This window comes from Urocampus carinirostris, chromosome 8 (genome assembly GCF_059441175.1).
Source record: "Urocampus carinirostris isolate Australia breed hairy pipefish chromosome 8, RoL_Ucar_1.0, whole genome shotgun sequence".
Taxonomy (NCBI): Eukaryota; Metazoa; Chordata; class Actinopteri; order Syngnathiformes; family Syngnathidae; genus Urocampus; species Urocampus carinirostris.
In genome coordinates this window covers 27,239,035-27,265,517 of record NC_142356.1, presented here as the reverse complement: position 1 = coordinate 27,265,517, position 26,483 = coordinate 27,239,035, and the positions used below count along the sequence as shown (strand labels likewise).

General features: G+C 39.1%; 1 protein-coding gene and 1 long non-coding RNA gene across 2 annotated transcripts; both read left to right on the top strand.

The window, feature by feature from the left end:
* Positions 1-77: 77 nt before the first annotated feature.
* On the top strand, positions 78-22,358 carry LOC148361485 (E3 ubiquitin/ISG15 ligase TRIM25-like). The gene is made up of 9 exons (XM_088342190.1): positions 78-806; positions 4,432-4,527; positions 4,659-4,739; positions 6,332-6,484; positions 8,612-8,774; positions 9,550-9,624; positions 9,694-9,771; positions 19,340-19,568; positions 19,632-22,358. The coding sequence occupies exons 1-9, from the start codon at positions 174-176 to the stop codon at positions 19,951-19,953; spliced, it is 1,830 nt and encodes a 609-aa protein (XP_088198316.1). The 5' UTR covers positions 78-173; the 3' UTR covers positions 19,954-22,358.
* A 2,723-nt stretch (positions 22,359-25,081) lies between these two features.
* LOC148361484 (uncharacterized) lies at positions 25,082-25,804 on the top strand. Its single transcript, XR_015851056.1, has 2 exons — positions 25,082-25,215; positions 25,717-25,804. It is a non-coding gene; the product is annotated as an uncharacterized LOC148361484 (long non-coding RNA).
* The last annotated feature ends 679 nt before the right edge of the window (positions 25,805-26,483 follow it).

The window sequence follows — 26,483 nt, the reverse complement described above, 5'->3', positions numbered from 1 at the left end:
CTACAAGTCAAAACCGAGGGCGAATTGGTTTTACATTTACATCGGAATCGATGACACAGCGGAAGAGTTAATTTTAGAACCTCAATAACTCCCAAAGCGCCAGGCGGGTCGACCTAAACAAATCCCGGAGAAAGGGGGACTTGGACGTCTAGCTTCCCCCGTTTTCGGCAGCAATGGCCCAGCAAGCGAACATATCTGTGACGGAAAGCCAGTTCCGCTGCGCCATCTGCTTGGACGTCCTCCAGGATCCGGTGTCCATCCCATGTGGACACACCTACTGCATGGCGTGCATTGATGGCTACTGGGACAGGGCCGATCCGCCGGCGCGCTTCAGCTGCCCGCAGTGCCGCGAGGCGTTCAGCCCCCGGCCGGTGCTCCGAAGGAACACTGTTCTGGCTGAGGTAGTGGCCAAGCTGAAGCCGAGAATTGCCGCCTCCGCCCCAGCCTCGGAGTCTTCCGAGCCCGCTGAGCTCTATCTGGGCGTCCCTGGCCAGGTGCCGTGCGACTTCTGCCCGGTGGAGGGCAAGCTGGTGGCGACCCATTCGTGCCTGGTGTGCCTGACCTCCTTCTGCGAGGCACACGTGTTGCCTCACCGGCAGGTGGACACTTTGCGGCGGCACAAGCTGGTGGCCGCTGTCGAGTGTCCCGCCGAGCGACTGTGCGCGCAGCACCGCCTCGGTCTTCGGCCACGAGCAGGGGCGGACGAACCGGAGGAGGCCTTGGACGACTGGAGCGGCGACTGTCTGCTTTGCCAGGCCGACCGGGAGGAGGTGCACCCCGGGGAGGCGCAGAGAGCCCGGAGACAGGTATGGGGATATGGGATCAGCATACCTGTCAACCTCCACGGCTCCATGCCCTTACAAACTCGTATTTTCCCTTACAAAATACAAAATAATCTTACACCACATTATTTTTCTAACGTGTTTATTTATGTAGTTTAGCATCTTATATTGTACATGTGTTTTGTTAAATCATAATCATATATATTGTTAATTAACATTTTGTTGTGAGATACTGAGATGCTCGACATGAATGAGGTTTATTATAATAATAAGTTCAAAAATTAAGTAGCTTGGACGTTCACTGTAAAGGAAAAAACACATGCAAATATAATTAAGTATAATAATACATTTTCTTATTCAAATTATTAATTCATTTTCTGCATTAGATTATTGTTGGTAATATACTGATTAAAGGCATAACCTTAAACCTGCCTTTTTTCATTTTCTCATTTTATACTTCCTTTTTTTCTTAACTTCTTTATACAATATAATAATTCCTAATACAATGCATCAAGGCAAGTGAGCCGTTTGAGAGCCGGCTCCCTTTAATGAGTTGAGCCGAAAAAGCCCGTTCTCTAAAAAGAGACGGACTTCCTTTCACTACATAACTACCACATGAAATCCGAGGCGGCAGATGCATGTGCACAGTAGCATCAAACCGCTCGCTTCGTTTGCATCGGAAAAAAAACCCGATACAGAGATAGAGGCTACCGCGGCGAACTCGTTTAACTTGATTGATTTGCTGTTTCGTCATACCGAATGGTACCAATAATTGACAAATTTGCGTTTTTCAATACAGATTTTCTTGTACGTCGTCCATGTCTTAAAATGCATAATAAACATACTTTGTACGGCAAAAACGTACAGGTTGACAGGTATGGATCAGGGTTGTTAAACTCATTCAACCCATTTAACTCATATATGTAACCTTAATGTTAATAAATGTGACATGAATTAAATGTGATGTCCCTTTATTGTTTAACTGATTTTATTTCTTACAAACCCCTTTCCAGCCTATTTCATCACAGTATCACCACAGGATTGTTGATCCATAAGAGCCAAATTGTAGCACTACGAGTTTGAATAGAGCGAGAAAAAAATTGCGTGTTAAGTTATTTTTAGTTACAAAAACAAACATGTGGGTACTGGTGCACAAAGTGCAATTTTAAAGGTGGGGTGCATTGTTTGAGGTGTCCTTAGAAAGTTGAACATCAAATAATTTCTCGTAAATATCTGTTAACAATGCCCAACTGAGTTCGAAGAGCACTTGCATTTTATTTTCCCTTGCGCCTATCTGTTATTATCTTTCTTTTAGCATAGCTGTTCGGGGCAGAACACATTCGGTTTGTGGAAATGGGCTGGATGTAGTGCTGGAAAGTGTCATAATGCTCATTCTCTTTTTGTTATTGTAGCATTAAAGCAGTGAGAGTAAGATCAGGCCGGCATCTAGTATAGTTTAAACACCAACCCAGGCCACAAGAAAGATAAAAAAAAGTTATGAGAGCCAATTTGATAAATTCACGTACTTGCACGCGTATCATGAATAAGCTGACTGAGACCACAATAATGACACAAGCCACCAGATGGCGGCAGAAAATAACAAAGTTCCGATTTTTGTACAGCTCATTTAATGATAACTAATATTATTAATAATAATCATTGACAGAAAATTATTAAATATGGGTCTACATTGTAGCTTAATTAGTCAGAAGAAAAACAATTGAGCGCAGTTATCGTAAACTATTTCAAAGGATCATATTTTTAAGTAAAAATTCCTGCATGGTAGTTTTGCTCATTTTAGGCATCATTACAATTTACTGAGGAATTTCTGAATTAAAAAAAAAAATAGTACTGAAAATAAAAAATATTCTGTCTTTTTGGATTTTAAATATTGAGTTGTCATATTTTACTATAAATTTTATTAAAACTATTTAATTTAACTTATTAAATGTAGAAAAAAATAAAACAAAACATTTTGTTCCCTGCTGTCAATTCAGAAAATGAGCATAAAAAATAGTAAACTATTTTAAAAAGTCTTTTGAAATGGAAAAAAATCTTCTTGTGTTGACAGATAATTACTCGATGCTAATTTTAATATTTTTTTTATTTTACTATTTACTTGAAGGTGGTGTGCATTGTTTGTTGTGACCTTAACACAGTTGCAAATTAAATATTTTATCTATGAAGTATGTGTTAACCATGGCCATCTACCGCATATGCATTTTTTCACCTTCGCCTTTAGCTTACTTTAAGCTATACTGTTCGGGACGGAAAATATTAGGTGGGAGGAATGAGGGAACAGGAGAAGTCAGGGAGAGTGACTGTGTTTTTTTTGTTTCCTTCTGTTTGTTAGTGTAGCATGAACATGTTGAAAGTAAGAAGAGGTCAGTTTTAAGTACAGTCCAATGGTTGGCACGTTCGCCTAACACGCGAAAGCTCCCCGGTTCAAGCCCGGGTGGAAACATATGTTGACCTGGAGAGGGACGGGCACCACCAGGCTGTACTTGCCCAAGACACACCATAGGTGATGGTGCCCGTGTCACCCTAACCGTTACCGGACCCAACCAAGCGCTAAACCAAACTGTTTGATAAATTGTCTCATTTAAAATATCCTTCTTATCTAATAATTTACTAAAGAATTATCAAATTATATGGCATATTACTTTGTACTCATTTTCAACGATATTATTTTATATTTTATATTATTTCCAAATAGTATTAAAAGTAAACCAAAATATATGCCTTATTTCATTTAATGTGTCGTTTCACTCATTTTAGGAATTGTTTCCTTAGGCTCTCCAGATTTTTTAGAAGTAGAAATATACAATTAAAATGAAAATATAACAATCATTATTATAAGTTCTCAAAGCCCCAATGTGTCATATTTGACCACTAGATGGCACTTTTTTGTCTGGCAGGATGATCATGTTCATGTATATGCCCAGCATTCAAATCAATGTTTCTTTTTTTCCTAGATGAAAGTTATTATGTACCACCAGGAGGCACTATATATTACACACTGTCCCTTTAAAAGACATCAATTCCTATTTTTAAATGAGTAACCTTCTGAATAAACGTTCCTTTCATGATCCGTACTTTTATATAGCGAAAATAATGACATCAACTATTAAGTTAATTCCAATAATTGTCACAAATACTCCTTTATAATTTGAATTAAGTTGAATTTATTGTCATTGATATCAATGTGGTGAAACATATGCAATGAGATTAGACTTGGCACTCCAGTGTGAACATGTAATAAAGACTTTACAGCGCGAAAATATAAAAGACTGTCTGGATAAATAGGCAACAAATAATAACAATGTAGTGTTTAGAAACTACATGAAATGTCATGTACTCATTGGAGCTCACTCATGTATCCCCATTTTATAACGACTGTACTAGACCATGGCACTTTCTCTGGAATTTGCATCTTAATGTTTTGCCAAAATTTGCTTTTATTTTTGAAAATGATTTATTTATTTTTGTATTTTGGCCAAAGCAAATTAAATGATCATGATTTTATTTTCTGTAATGGTTTCGTGAACTCATTTCCGGTTTGAAATTTATGAATTAAATCAAACACATTTTGAGTTTGCCTGATTGTGTGAAAGTTGCATGAACAAAGTCCAATTTGTGTGACTTCAAGGTTCAGCTTCAGGAGTCTCAGAGGACGGTTCAGAGCAAAATACGCAACTGCGAAAGAGAATTGGAAGAGTACCAGCAGAGTTTGGAGTCCCTCAAGGTACAAAAAAAAAAGTTCAAGTCACATTTTGTAAGTGCCATTAGGACCTACTTCAAAATGTTAGCTCAGCTTTTGGTGGGCAGTTGTCAATAACCCACAATTGTGTGTTGGCGTGTGTTTGTGTGGATCAGGTATCCACTTCGGCTGTTTTAGAGGACAGTGAGGCGCTTTTTGCTGACATGGTAATACGACTGGAGAAGACCAAAGCTGAGGTAAGTTTTAACATTTTTTTTTTTGAAATTTAAATATAAACTGCATTCCGGTTTTATGTTTGAAGGTCTGGTTTGATTTAATGTCAAAAGTTGATTGAGGTTCTAAGAATGGTTAGCATTTTAAACAAAGTTAAGTATTTAGTAAGTGGCATTGGTGAGATTTTAAGATAAGGCAGGGGTGTCTAAACTTTTCAGGAGGCAGGCCATATTTGGTAAACTGAAAATTTGAGGGCTGACTATTCAGCCTGGTGTTCTTTGAACATCTTACATATTTCACCTTCCGTAAAAGGTTTGCAGTGCTTGGCGAGCAGCGTCGCAGCCTCGTAGTTTACCTTTGTAGCATTTTCATTTGACTCGCAGGGTCTCGTGAAAGAGCGCTGCTGTGCCGTTAAAGCAGCTTCCAGTTGCTTCACTTTTTCACAGCGTTTGTTTCCAGTTAGACTTATGCAGTCTGCATGTTTCATTTGGCAGTGCCTCTTTGTATTTTATTTCTTGAAAACATCCAGTGTTTTTGCAAATTAGGAAGACACATTTGTTTTGGATTTAGGTGAAAAAAAAACTTCAATTTACACTTGTCCTGTTTGCTGCGGCCATCACAGTCAGGTTTCCTTTTTTAATTTACAATTGCCATACTGGAAATGGTGTGGGCTAAATTTCTAACTGAAAGCCAAGGGCAATGTGGACTAAGGGCTACTGCCATCATATGCTGAAATGGAGATTTCTTTCTTTTATTTTGTTTGGTACAAATTTCTTTTATACTGCTGTCAACATTACTGGTGGGTCAAATTTTATTAATTTTATGACAGAGGCCGCAAGCCAGTAAAAATTTGATGGGCCGTAACTATTTGTCGCTGTATTGTGTTGTGCAACCAAAAACGAGTGCTAAAAGCATAAGGAAGAATACAAACTATGGCGATTCAAAGTGCCCAAACTGTACTATTTTGTTTTTCATTATTTTGCAGGGCCTTGGCAAGGTTTTTGTTTTTGTACCATTAGCCACAAGATAGTGGACAATGATGTTAGCTCCCTCTAGATGAGGCTCATACTATGTAAAATCAATGCAAATATATCAACAATACAAGTGTTTAATAAAAAGCACCTCAATGATAATGCATGAACTTTTGCTTATTTTTTAAATCCATCCATCCCGAGGCGTTCCCAGGCCAGCTTAGAGACATTGTCTCCAGCGTGTCCTGGGTCGCACCCGGGGCCTCCTGCCGGTGGGACATGCCTGGAACACCTGCCTAGGGATGTGTCCAGGAGGCATTATCAGATGCTCGAGCCACCTAAACTGGCTCCTATCAATGCAAAGGAGCAGCGGCTTTTTCAATAAAACAAGTTGTTGTTTTTTACCACTAGGGGATGCTAATCAATGCAAACTGTCCCTTTTAATTACAGTTTTGAATCTGGTTGACAACTTTATGCTTGTGTTAGGTTTTAAATTGTAATAATTGTTTTTGGCATATCAAAGAGATTTAGAAAACTTTTTGCTTTCTACCATCATTTTAAATTTAGCATAATGGCCTGGGGTGGGGTTTGAAATGAAATGTCCAATGTCACCATAAAGGTGAGGCCATTGTATGTGTCCAAAGGTGCGAGCACGTGTGGAGGCCCGCTCGCGAGCGTTGGTGAGTCGCGCCCAGCAAGACATTGACACATTGGAGAAAGATCTGGAAGAATTGAAAAGTCGGGACCAAGAAATCGGAAGACTTCTTCAGACTGCGGACAACGGACAGTTTCTTCAGGTGAAGCCATGGGACCTATTAGAGCAGTGGTTTTTAACCTGGGTTTGATCGAACCTTAGGAATTTGGTGGAACATCTGCAACAGAGGTCAAGACAAATGACACATCATGTTTATACGCAATTACATGCTCTGCTTGGCCATCACTGGCTGCAGATGATCACGTGATATGGCTTTGCCAACCAGTGCTGCATGGAAATTAGAGCACTCATGAGTGATCCATTGTGTAAATGTCATGGTAGTACATCATCTAATTAACTTCTTCATATTTCAATTCATCAAAGAAAAGAAAGTGGTTGGACAAATTTTTAAGATATCATATATCACAGAACAGGATAAGAGTCTGCGTCCTATCAGCATGATTTGGGGCGGCAGTAGCTCAGTCGCTCGTCTTTGGATCAAGGGATCCCAGTTCAAATCCCGGCTTTTCCGTGTTACATGTCGAAGTGTCCTTGGGTAAGACACTGAACCCCTAATACCCCCAATAAACAGGTTAGCGTCTTACATGGCTGCAATACAAGGCCGCTATTGGGAAATGTGAAGCACACTGTAAAGCGCTTTGGGAAGTCATTGACTTGAAAAGCGCTATATAAATGCAGATCATTTTAAAATGCAGATCATTTCATTTGCAATGCTAAGTTGTGCAACTCTAGCCTCGCCCCGGCAAAAATAAAGGAACACTTGAACGCTAAGATGGGTAATGTAAGAACACAATGCTTGCTAAATACAAAGTGAAGAGAGACGTATTCCATGATGTGATGATACTGCTTGCTCTGGAATTTGTACCCATTAATAAACCAATAGTCACAGCATTAAATAAGGTTGCGTCATCGATCGCAAAGCAGGGCAAGCCACTCACAATTGGTGAAACACGTCTAAAGCCAGCTGTAAATCGGGTACATCCCAAATTCCTATTTTCGAATGACAGCATCAGTGACAGAATGGAGGACATGAATAAAGACATCTTTGCTCAAGTGTTTGCAGATCTGAGAGAAAAACTATGTCTGGACTTTGAAAAAATACTAGTATTTTATTTTACACTAAAATAGGTGAATGCCCATGTCAAACTGGTGTAGGGTTCGTGAACATTAACAGGGTTAAGATCCACTGTCCATGAGGAGCAATAATAATAAGGTGAACACCCGCTCCTTTTTTATGACGAAGAAGAGTAGTGTACAAAGCTTTGCTCACCTGGCCTTTGTACTGTTATCCAAAGAGACAGTCCCTTTTTCATAATTTCATTTTTTGTTTTGCAATTACAGATCGTTTTAATTAATGAATATATAGTGTGTAATATTCACAAGGTCATTCCTTTATTTTTCATTTTATAATATTTTTTAATTAAGTACATGAATAAATATTAGAATAGAATACATGTATTTTAATTCATCTTTTAAATACATTAGATACTAAACGTTTTATTTTAATGCAGTCAACTATTGCTTTTCAAATATCAATTGTTAGGAAAAAAAGATTTCACTATTAAAGTATGTTAATTATGTCTATCAGCATACATTTTACTTAATCAGTTTCAAATCTACAAGTGACCTGATCCAATTTGTCTCTCTTGTAAAACCCAAATAGGCCCATTAACACAAAAAGTGGGCAGACATCTTCTTCCCCAAGATCCTAAAACAAGGGTCCGCATCCTGCGGCTTCTGAGCCGCATGTATCTCTTTAGCGCAGTAGATGCCTAGAGTTTTTTTTCTGAAAAGACAAACATTCTTAACATTATCTACTGCTTTAGAAATATTTAGAATGCATTTTAAATGACTATTTTGATGTATAAATCCTCCTTTTCTCTTACTTTTTAGGTTTATGTTAGGATTTACATGTTTTACATTTCCAGACTTGAATTTTGATTAATTATGGCGCCTTCAAAACCACATCCAGGTTTAGAGAGAAGGGTCCAGAAAGAGAAAATCCTGAAACATGTCAACTTTACCAAAACGGGCCTCTACTTCATGAGACAAACACGAGCTAGTTTATCTGATTTTTGGATAATGTAAGATTACCTGTAGCTTCAACTAATTTGTAACAGGGTTTTCATGTTCACACCTTGACCCTAACCCAAACCCATCAGCTGTTCTTCGTAACCCTATTGTAAATTACTTTATTCCTCTCTGCCAGTCTGCGCCACTACTGTGCCTTCCCATTCCGGCGGCTAGCCGGCCATTTGTGACATCTGGCCCCCCAGCCGAGGCTTTCAGCGGGGCCAGGAGGGCTTTGGGGAGACTACGCAACCGTTTGGAAGAAAATTGCCAGGAGGAGATTGACTCAATCAGCAGCCCAGGTAAAAAAAAAACGTGGATGTCAAATACAGGAAATTCAAAAAGACAAACGTCCACGCATAGATTGTGTTTGTCCGGCAATTCAAGTAAAATGGTGCCATTCGGTCTTTTTGAGTCTCCTTAGTTTTTTTTTCTTCCTTGTGTTTTTAACACTCGATTTTGGTTGCACTGCACTGAAATCTGGTGAGCAAATAACACACACTATCCCTTTGAAATTATGTTACAATTTAAAAGTAAAGCTACGTAAAATTGGTTAGCATATCAAACAATGATTTGGGTTTTCAAATTATGAAACCGATTTAGGGTTTCAAGTATTGATCATATAAGGCTCTATAACCTGCGCAGAATTTCTCCAAAGAGTTTGCAATAATTTATTCTGGACTTTCAATTAGGACTGTAGTGCAATTTAAAGTTTTTTTCCAATGGTGTCTGATACATTGATAGTATATGTAGACACTCAAAATAAGTAGAGAAGTCATTACTGGATTTTGAGCTTGCAAGGAGAACGGGAGAGGACCCAAATCTCAGAATAAATTCCAACCTGTTCTAAAAGCCCTCACCTAAGGTGACAAAACTAAAACCGCCTTACCTAGTGTGAAAATCAAAGAACAGCAACATGATTGGCTGATAGTAACAAAAGTGCATAATATAATCAAAACGACAAACAACCGCAAGGTATAATATTTAAAATAACAAAATGGTATCCTATTCAATCTCCTTATTAAAAACAGAACAAACTTATCTGTGTTTAATGAAACCTTGCTTTTTTGTTGGTAGGCTTCGTAAACGCGGCTACTGAGAATTTCAAGCCTCAACATTCGCCTCGACATTCACGACTGGAAGACACGCAAGGTGAGTGCTTAAGCCGCCTGATGCCTTTTAATAGCATTGCGTCATCAAGTTCTGTGTTTTTGTGTGAAGCATTTTCGCCAGCATTCTCTCCGTCCTCACTGCCTCTGCAACCAGCTGACCAACGGATGAGGGCTGTTTTCCTCAGTTGTGAGTCCTCCTTTTTGAAAATATACTGTACATGCCCATGTTATGCTTTCTATCCACATGTGTTGCTGCACCGCTTTGTGTTCAAGGATTCACTGTTGTGTTAAAAGTAGCCATATGGACCTATGGGGACTTCCGGTGGCGCAATGAGGTAGACGGCAGCAAGGAAAGTAGCTCTGACAAAAATCACTAAAGAGTAATGTAATACTTACTTGGAGAAAGACAGAAAAGGTATAAATTGTGACTCATATTAAAGACAAATTCTTCAACAAAACATGGTCAAGAAGGGGAAACTTGTCGAGGAAAAGGGCGCTAAGGAGAAAAAGATCGAGGGAGCAGAAGGAATGGCGTCGATCGACGAGGGACGTGACTCGGCCATCCTCCACGAAATCCGTAAATTACGGCAAGAACACACTGAAGCAGCAAAGGAGAGCAAGATTACGATGACAAGACTGGAAAAGAGCATCGAAGAACTTCTGGGGCGCACTGTGTTGCTGGAGCGGAGGGTGGAAAGCATGGAGGAGCTACATGCTAACACGGAAGAGCGAACGTCAAAACTAGAGCAATTAACGGTCTCCTTGCTCCAACAAACCACCAAACTAGCAACAAAGTGTGAGGACTTGGAGTCGAGATCACGACGGAACAACATTAGGATACATGGGATTCCCGAGGGTGCCGAGAGAAAAGACACAATCGGCTTCATAACAAACTTTATTAAATCGAACATTCCGACAACCGAACATATGGATGTGCGCATTGAGAGGGCACACCGCTCACTGGGGAACAACTTTCTAGGTAAAGCACTGCCACGGGCAATTATCGTACGTTTCACCGACTACATAGTGAAAGAATCCGTAATGAAAGAAGCATGGAAGCAGAAGACAACGTACGAAGGCAAGACCGTTTACTTCAACCAAGATTACACCACAGAAATCCAAAAAAAGAGGAAACAAGTAAGGGACGTGATCAAAAAGTTAAAGGAAAAGAACGTAAAGGCACAATCACCATATCCCGCCCAGCTGAAGATGTTTTTGGACTCAGGAATAAGAACATTCTCTACACTGATGGAGGCAGCAACATTGCTAAAAGAAATGGGGATCGAAGTGGAAGAGGACAACACGGAGACACTGCAAAAGATGTTGTCAAAGAACATTTGGACCACAGTGACCGGAATCGAGAGGAAGACAAGGGAACACCCCCATCATAGAAGGTGACTTACAAGCTCCTATGGAGCAAAACGAAGCCATATTCGGATTTGGGGAGAAAGAGTAAGGACCATATATGCCCTTTCTATTATAAATTCAATAAGTTAGAAGTAAGTAAAATACCAAGTAAAATTGTTATCTTTAAATTAAAACAATGTATGTATATATATTGGCATAGAGCTACTTTAAAATATTTAGTTAGTTATAACTATGGACGACGGTACAAAAGTTGTTCACGCACTGAGTGCATATTTCCAGGAGGGTAGCCACAACTCTCCAATTGGACTCTTGGAAGACATGGGTTTTTGTTTTTTGGGTGTGTTTTTTTTCTTTTTGGTGGGAAATTATGTGTGCTTGTCAATATGTTTGTTAGTAATTTGGTTTGTTTTGTCAATGGAGGTGTTAGTAATTAATGTAGTGTCTCTGTATGCTTCAAAAATCAGTGAGACTCAATACAAAGCATGAGCAATCTAAATATTGTTTCATATAATGTACATGGGCTAAACCACCCCATCAAGAGAAAAAAGATATTGAATCAACTCAAGACATTGCAGAGCTCAATAGCCTTATTACAAGAGACACATTTGACCGAGATTGAACATAAGAAGCTAAAAAGAGAATGGGTGAACCAGGTGTTCTACGCATCCTATGGTAAAAGGAGGGGAGTAGCAATTTTACTTGGAAAAGGGGTGGCGTTTAAAGTCGAAAAAGAAGTGAAGGACAATCTGGGGCGATATATAATGATTATAGGGTCAATGGCCGGTAGGGAAATGTCAATAATGAATGTTTATGCACCAGTTGAGGAAAAGGGGACTTTTTTTCAAGTATTAGCTAAAGTAATAACCAACTGTGCGAAGGGAATGTTACTTATAGGAGGTGACTTTAACACTGTACAGAATTGCAAAGTGGACAAGTATCCTTCAGTACATGGAACAAATACAAAGACGTCGAGGATGTTAAATAACATAACTAAAGAATTGGGATTGATAGATCCATGGAGAGAGAAGAATCCCCAAACTAAAGACTATACTTTCTATTCAAACCCGCATGGCAGCTACTCGAGAATTGATTACTTTTACATTTCAAGACAACATATGCATACAGTAGTAGAGTGTGGTATAGAGAATATTACTATAAGTGACCATTCTCCAATTACTTTGAAATTAAGTTTAGACAATGAACCCCATTTTAGGTATTGGAGGATGAATGTATCTCTCCTCTCAGATAAAAACGTAGTACAGGAAATAAAACGGTGTATAAAAGAATATTTCCAAATCAATGACAACAATGAGGTTTCTCCATCAATACTATGGGAAGGAGGGAAAGCTGTAATAAGGGGGAAATTAATAGAAATATCGTCCCGGCTGAAACGAATACGCTTAAAGAATCAGAAGGAATTGGAGGATAAGATTAAGGAACTAGAAGAAGAACATAAAAAAACACCAAATGAATCCAGATTACAGGTATTAAAAACAACCAGAAGCAAATTAGATGAACTTTTGACAAATAAAGCAGAAGGGGCTCTGCGCTTTGTGAACCAGAGATACTATGAAATGGGCAATAGAGCCAGTCGACTGCTAGCCTTCCAACTTAAAAAGGCCCAAACAGATAGAATTATATCACAAATAAAACATCCTATCTCTAAACAATGTTTAGTAAAACCCAAAGGTATAGCAGAAGCATTTGCAGATTATTATAAAGAATTATACAAGGACTCAGAAAATGACTTAGATAACTACACGGCACAAAACTTTTTAGGAAAACTACATTTACCAACACTAACAGGGGGGGATACATTAGAAATTATTCGCCCCATTACAAAACAGGAAATACAAGATACAATAAATAACTTAAAAATAAATAAATCACCAGGAACGGATGGATTCCCGGGGGTGTTCTACAAAAGCTTTAAGGAAGAATTAACACCAGTACTGCAGAAAGTATTTAACTATGCTCTAACAAAAGGAGATCCCCCCAAATCATGGTCGGAAGCCATCATAACAGTCCTGCACAAAGAAGGAAAAGACCCAATATTGTGTGAAAGCTATAGACCAGTTAGTTTACTTTGTAATGATCTAAAAATTCTTACAAGCATACTGGCAAAAAGAATGCAGAAATTTATAGCGAAATTAATTAGAAATGATCAAACAGGGTTTATTCCGGGAAGGCAGGGTGCAAACAATATTAGGAGGATACTAAACATAATTACGAGCACAAAATCTAAGACCCAACCCTCGATGTTACTGAGCTTGGATGCACAAAAAGCTTTCGATAGGGTGAAATGGAGCTTCTTACATCAATCACTTATAGCTTTTGGCTTCCCTCCAATATTTGTTGAATGGGTGAAAATTATCTATAAAAATCCGAAATCTCGTCTTAGAGTAAATGGTCACTGTTCAGATTTCTTTGAAATCAAAAGAGGAGTCCGGCAAGGGGATTGCTTAAGCCCACTCTTGTTTGCAATAAGCATAGAACCACTCGCAGAATCAATTAGACAAAATGAGCAAATAAGGGGGATATTGGATGAAGGAGGAACAGAACATAAAATATCATTGTTTGCAGACGACCTGTTGGTAATGCTGAAGGAACCTTCGTTATCAATACCACCACTGTTGGAGAGCCTTAAAATATATGGAGAAGTAGCTGGGTATTCAAATAATGAGAGCAAATCAATAGCAATGATGATATCAGGAAAATGTCCAACAGATGTGATTGAAAGGTTTGATTTTAAATGGACAAATAAAGGGTTTAAATATTTGGGGGTGACCATTACACCACATTCCACACAGCTGTTTGATGCAAATTATGGAATGTTGATAAAAGAAATAAGGAAAGATTTGGAAAAATGGGAAATTTTGCCCTTAAGTCTTATCGGCAGGATAGAAACAATCAGAATGAACGTATTACCAAGACTATTATTTCTGTTTCAATCCCTTCCAATTCTGATCCCGGCATCCACATTTAAAATGTTAAATAAGTTAATAGCAAAATTCCTTTGGCAAAACAAGAAACCTAGAATAAAATACAAAACCCTGTTAGCTCCTAAAGAAAAGGGGGGCCTAGACCTACCCAATATTAAATATTACTATTGGGCAGCTCAAATTAAAGCACTCATCTTGTGGATTACTACAGACAAAGATGCGATATGGGTGGACATGGAGCAACGATCTTGTCCAAATATGCTGGTGGAATCGTTACCATACATATCAGTCACGAGGTGGAAGAAATTAAAAATCCAGAATGAATGGATTAAGGGAACTATTAAAACTTGGTCAACAATACAAAAAAAATTAAAAATATCAAGATCTGTGAATAGGGCTACCAAAATAGCGAAAAATCCAGACTTTAAACCTGGGGGTATGGAGGTAGGGTTTCAAAAATGGGCCCAAAAAGGACTGATGTTGATTACCCAAGTATTGGAAGCACAGGCAATGAAATCATTCGAACAACTCCAACAAGAGTTTGACCTACCCAGAAATGATTTTTACAAAAATTTGCAACTAAGGCATTACCTCCAGAAACACGAGGAATGGGGGAAAATATGTAAGGAGCCAACTAAGGTAGAGGAATTATTAATATCGTATACAAAAGGACAATCAATAAAGGGGGTTATATCAAAAATATATAAAGCCCTGAGAATGGATCTCAGTAATGAGGACATGGCAGTTAAGGAAAAATGGGAACAAGAAACTAATGTAGCGATAAAAGACAACGAATGGGAAAAAACATTGAAAGAGGGACACAAAATAACCAACAGCCCGACATGGAGGGAGTTTGAATGGAAAGTAAAAATGCGATTCTTCTATACACCCTCTATCACTTCAAAATATAAAAATACCTCAAATCTATGCTGGCGTAACTGTGGGGGGGTCGGTGACTTTACGCATATTTTCTGGAATTGCCCTGTAATATTAAATTTTTGGAGAAGTATCCAGAGAGAAATAAAATTAATCACGGGCTGGGAGTTGCGGTTGGACCCAAAGGCTTACGTAATAGGAATTTTGCCAGAAGAATTACTATCTGGTCAACAGAAATATATACTAAGGGTAATGCTTCTGGTAGCAAAGAAAATGATCACAGTGTCCTGGCTGAAACCACAACCTCCTGACATAAAACAATGGAGAGACAAATTAAAGCAAATGTACATTATGGAAAAAATCACTGCAAAACTTCAACTGAAACTTGACCAATTTGAGAAAAGATGGAAGCCTATCACACAAATTTTACTTGATGTCTAAACACCTCCCCCTATTTATTATGTTTTTTTTTTTTGTTTTTTGTTTTTTGGGTGTATATTTTGATTTATTATTTTATATATATGTATATATATATATATATATATATATATATATATATATATATATATATTTCTTTTTGTATGGATGTATTGTATGAACATTTATTCTTCCTTTCTATTAATAGTATTTTTTTCTTCTTTGTTGTTTCTTCTGTTATTTATGAGTGTGTCAAATGTATATATTTTGTGTTGATGTATGATGGAGGAATCAAACCTCTGTCAAAATTGGTGTGAGAAATAAAAAGTTAAAAAAAAAAAAAAAAAAGTAGCCATATGATCATAACAATATAATTGGTAATTGTCTGTATAAGTTTTTTGGGGGGATGCACGATTTTGGGGGAAAAAAATAATTGCGATTTTTCAGACCGGTTTGGCAATTTCAATGCGATTTTCTATTTGAAAAGAAATGTGCATTTTCTGTGCTAGTTGTGTTTTTTCTGTGAGTACTCAACCCTTGGATGCATGATCTACCAGTGCATACACTCTGACGTGATAGACGCCAGGAATTCGAACGTCGCACATCGGTAGATGTGACGCGTATTTTGGGCGGTAACAAGGTTCAATTTTATTGTTACAAGTTTACCATTATCTCCAAATTAGGGATTATGTTTTAAAATGAACAAACTAAAATAAAATTGTGTCTTTTATAAAATACTAATTATTTTCCAAAATCAATGGGAGCCACAGCAGAAGGATGAAAGAGCCACATATGGCTCCGGAGCCATGGGTTGCCAACCTATGCCTTCGTAAAATGTGTAAAATACTAATGTTGTTTTTAAGGTCAAGTTTCTTCCTATTGCCTTTTTGCTCTGTTTGTTTCAATTGGGTGTTTTTTTGTCGCTTGGATCTTTAACTTGATTCCAAAAGGCATTAAAAAAAAGTCTTTAAAAGTCTTGAATTGAACTTGCCTTTAGCTGTAGGAACCCTGTATTAATTCTTATCGTTTGAACCTTTTTTTCTCAGGATATTCCAGTGGAAACAATACAAACTAATCGTAATAAAAACGCTCTTTAAAAATGGTTTGCTTTTAAAATTGCTATGAAAAAAAGGAATGCTTTTATTTTGAAATACTTCGTTTGGAAATGTTTTGGGGTGATTTACCTAAGTAAATGTCATTTTGTCGTCTTAGTGTTCTATTATTCCTCTAATACAGGGGTCGGGAACCTTTTTGACTCAAGGAGCCATAAAAGCAAAAAATATTAATTTTATTTTGGGAAAGAGCCACACCATATATTATGAGACAAATTGACTAAATTGCTAAACCGGCGCCCCAGACAAAAGCTTAGTCTTCAGCACATTTATTTTTGATGATTTGATAAAAATGATGAAAAGAGAATAATGCCAGAGCCCCTGTCCCAAATTCAACAAACAGACCACTTTAAACTTGTCTCTTTCTTGCAATTACTCAAGATCGGTTAAACTCCTTTTGACCCTTTTTTTCATACAATTGGTTTCAAAACCAGATGCAAGCATTTATTTTGTAAAAACGTCACAACATTCTGAGAATAGGGAGCCTTATGTGCTTACCTTTGGCGAGAGATGGAAGGGAATGCTTGTACTTTTTGCATAGCTCCACCCATCCCTCCCACTCACCCAATCAAATGACTAAGTTCTCTTCCGGTATTTTGGCGTATTTACAGTTCTGTGGATTCGTCATAAAGTATCTGAACACTGAACACAGATTATGTAGTGAACTTTTAAATAAAGGATTCTTTAGCGTTGTACAGCCAAAACGAGTTTTTTTCCCCCTTTTTTGTGTGACACCTTGACTGTAAATTGTAGTGAAAAACGTGCCCTGTATATACTGCGAAGTGTTACTTCTAAAATTAGCTTTGGTTTGGCTTTACGTGTACCTGAATAGGGTAGACAACTCCGGTTTTGAACAAGATGGAGAAATTTTGCATGCAATCAAATTGGTCTTTGAGCCACAGATACTCATAGAAAGAGCCATATATGGCTCGCGAGCCATAGGTTCCCGACCCCTGCTCTAATACTTCAATCAATACCATAAAGCCGAAATGTTTTATTTTGAAAAGTGTTTAGACTCGACGGAAAAAATTGTTTAATAAATTGTTGACTTTCATTTCATTAAAACCCTGTGTTTGGATGAACAGAGGGATAAAAATAAAAATGTCAAACAATATTACGATCTTAACTGAAAAAAACAAATTTTTTCTCTCAAAATCACAATTTTTTATCTTTAAAAATAGATTACTTTAACAAGAATGTGTGAGTAATATCGTGCCAACAGATGTGAATATCTTATGTGGCTCATTTTTTGTTGGATGGCCGCCACTGGAGAGACAAACTATACAGTAGTTAAGTGTAGTGGGGGAAATATGAGAATGTCACGTCAGGATTCCTGTATGTCACTCTGTATTTGTGCTGATAGGATGACAACATCCAACACCTTGTTGCTCATAAATGATTGATCAGAGAGCTTTTTGTGACTCCTTGGGGCCACAGATGCAGGTTGTCACCTCATCGGGGTTGCCACCAGGTGCATTCAGTAGTTCTCTTGCAATCAGGCTGTTGGTCCGCTTGGATTCAAAACAAGTTGGTCTGGTTAACATGCTAGCTTTCAAGTTTTTACCCAGAGTTTGAAAGTTTTTGTTATCAATATTTTTGGAGTATTTGTGAGTGGTTATCGTGTCTGCGGCACAGTTCTAAGGGTCATGAGTTCAAATCCAGCTACCAGCCTTCCTGTGCGGAGTTTGCTTGCATGGGTTTTCTCCGGGCACTCCAGTTTCCTCCCACATTCCAAAAACATGCATTTCAGGTTAATTGGCCGGTCCATATTGTCCCTAGGTGTAAATGAGCAAGTAAGTTGTCTGTCTCTGTGTGCCCTGCGATTGGCTGGCAACCAGTCCAGGGTGTCCACTGCCCGAAGATAGCTGGGATGGGCTCCAGCACCCCCGTGACCCTACTAAGGATGAGCAGTGCAGATGATGGATGGATGGATGGGTAGTTGTGAGGGTACTTTTCTGCATCTTGTACACCTGACGGCAACTTTGTGGGGAATTTGGCATTGACACCATTGGCTGCAGAACCCCACAGGCCCCCCTCATACCTGAAGATTTTTTTAGCTGCGCTGTTTTCAGCTCCCCTCCAACTTGGCTAGGTCACCTGTTCATCGGATCATGTGACCAGCCAAATAGCGACTACCATAGCGTTGGGTAGTGATTATATAAACAAGCACATATTTAATGCTGCGCCGAAAGAAAACACAAATGATGGCTGTAGCACGTAAAATCTGAGCCCTAGAATTCTAGACAACAATGTCAGGGCAACCATATTGTGGAAAATAGTGCAAGATTGCAAAACAGACGCAAAGAATTCTGTTGCCACAGTATTGAACAAATATACATTCGCTTGTCATTGTTCCTTGGGGATTCAAGGAAACTCCAATAACCTAAATATGACTCTGATGATATAAAAGAAAACTGCATTTTTGATAGGTAACCTCCACTGCAGTCATTGAAGCCTGCCATTTTTCTCTGTCCCCTGCACACTTGAGGAATTTGGCAATCAAGCATCATCAAACATGCCGTTTTCCTTCAAAAAGACCCCTGCACTTCTGACCCCAAAAACAAAATGTAGATCTCCCACTTGGTTTCAATTTTCAATTTAGTGATGTACCTAAAGCTAAACTTGGACATTTTTTTTAGATTCGTGCTTGTTTTGAGATTAGAGTACTTTTTTGTAGTGTGGAAACAGTTTTGGGTTAGCTGGCAAGTGAAAAATTGTGTGATCATGATTAAAGTATAAGTCCTTTTCCTTTGTCATCTGCCATCCTGGTTAGGACTCGGCGCTCTAACCGATGCGATCCGGTTTCAATTCCTGTTGCATCTAATTGTGCACAAATGGGACCAGTGATATTTGTCAACTGATCAATCATTGCGTAATTAATAAGTGCTGTACTCCCACACAAATTTTGAGGGTTTTTAGGGGTGAAACTACGTATATAAGCAAAATAAGGCAGTTTTTTTTTTCTGTTCGTCCCCATGGATGCAGACCACTGTACTAAACGAAAGGCTGATCATTGTTTATTTATTTTTTTCCCTCTTAGTTTTATGTCATTTGACCTTGGACCCAGACACCGCCCACCCCACCCTGGTACTCTTTGACGGTGGGCAAGGTGCCCACTGTGGTGAGGAGCTCCAGTCCTACCCGGCGCACCCCTTACGCTTCGATTCAGTAGCTCAGGTCCTCTGCCACGAAGGCCAGTTTGGCGACGCCAGCTATTGGGAGGTCGAGTGGCGGGGCGGCGGATGGATCGACATTGGCGCCACGTACAGGTAGGCTCATGAAGAAGCAGAATGTTTCAGTTCGACGTTAATTTTTTGCAACCATACGTTCAGGCGAATTGGCCGCAAAGGGGGCGGAAAACCGTGCTTGCTGGGCCGCAATGAGAACTCGTGGAGACTCCGCTGTACGCACGCCGGTTACGCCGCTTGGCACAACAACCGCAAAATCACTGTAGCTGCACCACCTTGCCCGCGTATTGGCGTCTTTGTGGAGCGCAACAAGGGGATGCTGTCTTTCTACAGTGTCTCTGACAGTGTGGTGCTGCTGCATACCTTCAGATGTGCCTTCTCGCAGGCCATATATCCGGCATTCCGCCTGGACTTGGATTCCACTCTTCTGCTTTGCCCACGAGATGCTCCCCCTTCGGGGCACTAAACTGCAAAACGTTTTCCAAAATTTGGATTTATAAAAATACGTTCAACCCCCTCACTGTTACTCTTTGGCATTTACGATTAAGAAATCTTGCTTTGGCGCCATCTGTTGCATCTTAGTGAGAAGCAACTTTGTAGAAATGAACATGATAAGCTTCATTTAATCTGAGAGAAATTGATAGATAGCTGCTATTTTGTTTGTATTGACAGACACCAACCTTTATTTATATATATGTTTTTGTCCAAGTTTTCAGTCCCAAAAAGTAACTACAGATTGCAAGGGGCATTTTTAAATATACCATAAATTCCAGACTATTAACCGCCACTTTTGTCACAAGCATTCAACCCTGCGGCTTATGCAATGATGCGGCTAATTTCTGCAATTATTATAACGGCCGCCAGGGGCGCCGAGCAGGTAAGGTAAGACTGAGACTCGTGGAATATATGTGTCAAGGAAGACGCAAGTTGAATGTAACTTTGAGCTTTGTGCATGAATAAAACTAACATAACAGACCCTCATCATCGAAAAGCTGTCAATCGAAAGGGGAGGGTTTACTACAATTTTAAGACAACGTTTACGATTCTGTTTATTTGTAAACGTAAATAATGTCGCGAAACAAAAAGATTACAAGAAGAAGTTTCGGAGAAAATATTTCACATGTTTGGATTCTATGGATTGTCCTTGATGTTTCGTGGACATTCAAAGTTGAAAATGGCCAGAGGACGTAATGGTGAGTTAGTTTTCGGGAATCTTGTTTCAGACTGATAGTGATGTTTCTCTGATGACTATATTTTGGAATGGTCATCACAAGAGTTTAAACATTCTTAGTTCAAAACAATACAGTAAGTCTACTTTTCCTATTGACTTTTTCTGTTAAAAATATTGAAAAATGTTGAATTTATATGGATATAATTGACTTCATAGAAGAGTACGATGACATATAACCATGCCAATAAATCCACATTGTTCTAGGAACATTATTAATTTATTGCTGGATGTATTTTTAGGTTGAGAGAACACTTCAAAACAATATTTAAAATAAAAAGGACTATTTCCCCTAACATATACAATAAAAAAGGACATTATTTTTAAAGGCCTTTCAAACTAAATACTGACATTCATTTGATTAAACCTTACGTTCAATGCATTGTTGATGCATTTTCTTATAAATAATAAGTTATTTTAGGAGGGACAAAACTCACCCCAAATTTAGATGCTCTATTGGCAAAAATCACACCTCTTCCAGGCAGAGCAACCAGTTGCAATCTGCAGTGCTTGTGGTGTGTTTAAAGACCTGACTCGTAGCCGTAACTTTCAAAGATCCAGATAAAATATGTAGCGTCGGAATTTTTTTTTTTAATTACATTCCACATGTTTGAGGTCTCCTTATTTCTTTCTAATAATGAGTGTAAAGTTAACTCCATGTGACAAACACTTGATTGTTATTAACAAGCATGGCCATGAACAAAAAATAAGGTGAAGGTCCCAATGCTGTACCTTGTTGTATATGATTGTAGAAGTTTACATGAGAAAGGGCCTGGTAGGAGTGCAAGAATGTCCTGGAATTCTAACATTGCCTGTTTCAGCATAAAATTGGTGTTTTAAAATGTCCACAAGCTACCCAAAAATATTCACCTTATTGCCTTTACTAAAGAAAATATGTAAAACCTTTCCTAGAAAAGTATGTTGTTTTACTTTGATTAGCGCTAATTTTACAAGGATACTTTCTTGTAATATATGATTGTGTTTCTCAAGAAATATACTCATAATCTGGGACCTTTTGCCCTCATTACAAAGACTTGCATTTAAATCCATTAACAAATCTATTTCTGAAATCATTTTTTTATCACAGTCTCTATAAACGGTTCGAGATCCAAAATTCCACGTTAAGTGACCTACATTAGACATTTGAGGCTCTACTGTTTTAAATAAAATCTCAGGTACATTTAATGCTCTGGACACTCACTTTACGTGACTGAGCAAAGCCTTTCGACCAACAAGATGGGGTCTATATATCCATGAAGAAATACCGAAATATGCAATTATTACACATTACGTTGGTCATTTCATAAGACTGAATGTCGGCCATGTATGAAAGGTATTCAATGAACAATGTGTTGATTGTCATGTGTGTACCTTGCAGTGGCAAACTGGAAGCCAAAGCTAAAAATGCTTAAAACATGCTATCAAGTGCATTATTTTAGCTATGCTGAACTACCTTATTTTGTCATGTTTAGTGTCTGTTCGTCAATGTTAAATACGTGTGGTGTATGTTCTATCAATGTTAACTTATTCTTAACTTTTCATTGGTAAATGATCATGATCAATCAATCATCTGATGTTAAAAATTCAAGTGTGTAAGATGTTTTTCTGTTCCAAATAATACATAATTTCAGTTTGTTGCCACTCATTTATACCAAAAGTGTGTCGAATTTTGAAATAAAATGAAGGAATCCATGAAGATTTTTGTCTTTAATTTTTTAGCAATAAGGAATATTACCAGTTTAGAACCTTATTTATGTATGTTATCAATGCAAATCGTATTAAACTATCTTTTAAATAATCCGTTTTTGTTATCCATCCATTATCTTCCGCTTATCCGAGGTCGGGTCGCGGGGGCAGCAGCCTTAAAAGGGAAGCCCAGACGTCCCTATCCCCAGCCACCTCCTCCAGCTCATACGACAGGATCCCAAGGCGTCCCCAAGCCAGCCGAAAGACAGTCTCTTCAGCGTGTCCTGGGTCGCCCCCGGGGCCTCCTGCCGGTGGGACATGCCCGGAACACCTCCCGAGGGAGGCGTCCAGGAGGCATCCTTATCAGATGCCCGAGCCACCTCAACTGGCTCCTCTCAATGCGGAGGAGCAGTGGCTCTACACAGAGTCTCTCCCGGATGACTGAGCTTCCCACCTTATCTATAAGGCAGAACCCAGACACCCTGCGTAGAAAACTCGTTTCGGCCACTTGTATCGGGGATCGTGTTCTTTCGGTCATGACCCAAAGTTCATGACCATAGGTGAGGGTAGGAACGTAGATCGACCGGTAGATCGAGAGCTTTGCCTTTCGGCTCAGCTCCCTCTTCACCACGACGGACCGGTACAGGGTCCGAATGACTGCATATGCTGCACCGACCCGTCCGTCAAACTCCCATTCCATCCTACCCTTACTTGTGAACAAGACCACAAGATACTTGAACTCCTCCACTTGGGGCAAGATCTCATCCCCAAACCGAAGGGAGCATGCCACCCTTTTCAGACTGTAGGAGGGGCCAAAGGGGTCGGGTGTGCAGAGAGCTGGGTAGTGGCCAAGGGAGGGGTCCTTGGCGCGACGATCCCCGGCTACAGAAACCGTTTTTGTTAATATACCTTTAAAAAAAGCCTTTTAAAACTTGCCCCAGAGGTGAAATTAGTAGTTTATTTTCTAAAATAAAGAAGTACAGTATATGGTTTTGTGGAGGAGAGTTTTTCAACCAGTGGGTTGGGGCACACGTGTGACTCATCTCATTAGCTGCACCGCTTATCCTCAGTAGGGTCGCGGGAGTGCTAGAGCCCATCCCGGCAATCATCGGGCAGTGGGCAGGGGACACCCTGAACTGGTTGCCAGCCAATCGCAGGGCACATAGGGACAGACAACTCACTCGCTCATTCACACCTAGGGACAATTTGGACTGGCCAATTCACCTGAAATGCATGTCTTTGGAATGTGGGAGGAAACCGGAGTGCCCGGAGGAAACCCACGCAAGCACGGGGAGAACATACAAACTCCGCACAGTAAGTCCGGTAGCTGGATTTGAACCCACACAGGAGGTTCCCAAGACCTTAGAACTGTACCGCATACGCGCTAACCACTGCGCCGCAATGCTGCCCTGCGCACGTGTGCCACATAATATTTCCCTGTTTGTCCCCAAAAACTATGCCATTGTTTAGTATTTTTTCCTCTATTCTGTTCATCAGCCGAGAAACTGACATTCATACATACCAGCAGATAAAATTAATGTTTTATCTTATTATTTTAATATTTATACTTATTAACTGCCCACAAGTTTCACAAAACTGTTTAAGATAGCACTGTAAAAGAATCTATTAAAAAAATAAAATATTTCACATAATTTTGCTGATTTAATAACTTTGTTCTACTGGATTATATTTTTTGCTCATTTTTGGTGATATTTTTTGTCTTTTTTTTTCTAGGAAACAAGATTTAAAAACGATATAAACACACGTAAAAAAAAAAAAGATAAAACCATAGTTACAACTTAAATTGCAGTAACTCTATCTCCCGATGGAGGAATCTGTCACACTACAGGGAAACTGTGGATTTTTTGGAGGCCTGCCTCACTGAGATAAAAGAGTGGATGTCACTCAATTTCCTGCGTCTTAACTCTGAAAAGACTGAAATGTTAGTTATTGACCCATCTAAGTCAAGTAACTTATTCTCTAAAACCGCTGTGAACATCAACAATTGCCACATCACACAGAGCGACTCACTTAAAAATGTAGGTGTCATTTTCGACCCCGATCTGTCCTTTCAAACACATGTGAAGAAAATTACTAGAACCGCTTTCTTCCATCTCCGTAACATTGCTAAAATTCGTCCAATACTAGTCGGATGCGGAAATCATAATTCACGCGTTTGTTACCTCCCGTCTCGATTACTGTAATACACTACTTTCCGGTCTACCGATGACCAGACTCAAGAGTCTTCAGCTGGTACAAAATGCTGCAGCGAGGCTTTTAACTAGGACAAAAAAGTACGATCACATCACCCCAATTTTGGCTAACCTGCATTGGCTCCCTGTTAGCCTAAGATGCGATTTTAAGGTTCTCCTATTACTATACAAAATCATACATGGACTTTCCCCCTCATATCTTTCAGATCTGATCTCCCCCTATGTCCCGGTGTTGTGCCGAGAATTGTATAACACCTGTCTCCTGGTGATCCCAAGAGCCCAGAAGTGTTCCGCTGGTTCGAGAGCGTTCTCCATCCGGGCACCGGTGTTCTGGAATGCTCTTCCCCCTGAGCTCAGTGGAAATGTTTAAATCTAAGCTTAAAACTCACTTCTACTCTATAGCATACGTGTAACGGGTGTAATAATAACTTTTATTTTATTGAAATTCCTGCTGAAATATGAGTATAGTTTTTGGTAAATGTCCTGCAATGCTGAGTCCAACAGTGCCATCTGCTGGTATGGGGTGGGGTTTGGTTTTGGCTTCTAACATGTGACCAGGAGGCGGGGTTTGTTGTTAGTCTTACCAGAGAGAACTACAAAGGTAAAACATATCTTTTGGTGCTCCACAAAAGAAGTTAATTTTAAACATTATAACCCCAGCTGACAAATCTCTCACCATGCATAGTAATGTGATTGATATTGTCAAGCTGTTTACGTTTATTTTCGTTTTGTTTCTGTTTTACTAAATATCAATTCCCCTTGTAGAGATCAAAGAGATCAGACCCAGCAGAAAAAGCTAATGTTGTGACTCATCCATTTGCAGGTAGATTGTACCCATTTTTATAGTCATTATTGTTTTTATTCCTATTTTCTCATATACATTAAAAAAGGATGATGTTGGTTGAAATTCAGACTAAAGAAAAACATGTTGAATTCATTGTAAACGTTAAAAATCCACTATACGATCTCTTGTTAAAAGTATCTTGTTAAAATGTAAAGATGTAAAAATATATTGTGATATTCTAAAATGTATTTTCTGTAAAGTGAAAAGAAAGCTCTTTGATATGCTTTGTTGTTAGTCTTACCAGAGAGAACTACAAAGAGATCAAAGAGATCAGACCCAGCAGAAAAAGCTAATGTTGTGACTCATCCATTTGCAGAAACTGTAATAATAAAAACCTCATCATCCAGTCCAGCGTGAATGTGGATCTTTGGTGGGACACGTACACCGCGGTTACATTGGTGCCGTGACCCGAACCGAGGACTGTCCTACCTGCCACATCATTTCATGAAGCCATCAGCTCACAGTATTTAAAACTGCTATACAGTGACGTGTTACGCAGGCGATTTTGACTTATTTACATCTTTGAAACATGTTTAATCAGAGCACAAGTGACCTTTCTGAGGGTGTAGCTGATCAGATGACAAATATTATTCAGGAGATAGGACATAAATTGGCTGATAGCATTTTCTCACGTATACAGTCACACAATATAGTAGCTCCTAGCGCTGCTGCCACACAAGATGTAGCAAAAACGTTGAGTAAGCCTGGTCATGTGTCAGATGAATCACAGGTTCAGGTGGTTACACAGAGAAAGCTCAAAGAACCACCATCATTTACTGGGGAAGGCTCAGACTCAATAAAAGTACATGAGTGGGAAGATCTAATGAGGACATTTATTAAAAAGAGTAATGTGAGACTTGAAGAGCAAGCAGAGGAAATCCTTATGCATTTGAGAGGAAAAGCTAAAGATGTAGTTAGGTTTGGCATTAGAAACAGTAATATAGACGTCTATACCCGCCCTGACAAAATTTATAGTCTTCTCAGGAAACACTTTAGCTGTACCAAGTACTCTGCTGTCCCTTTAG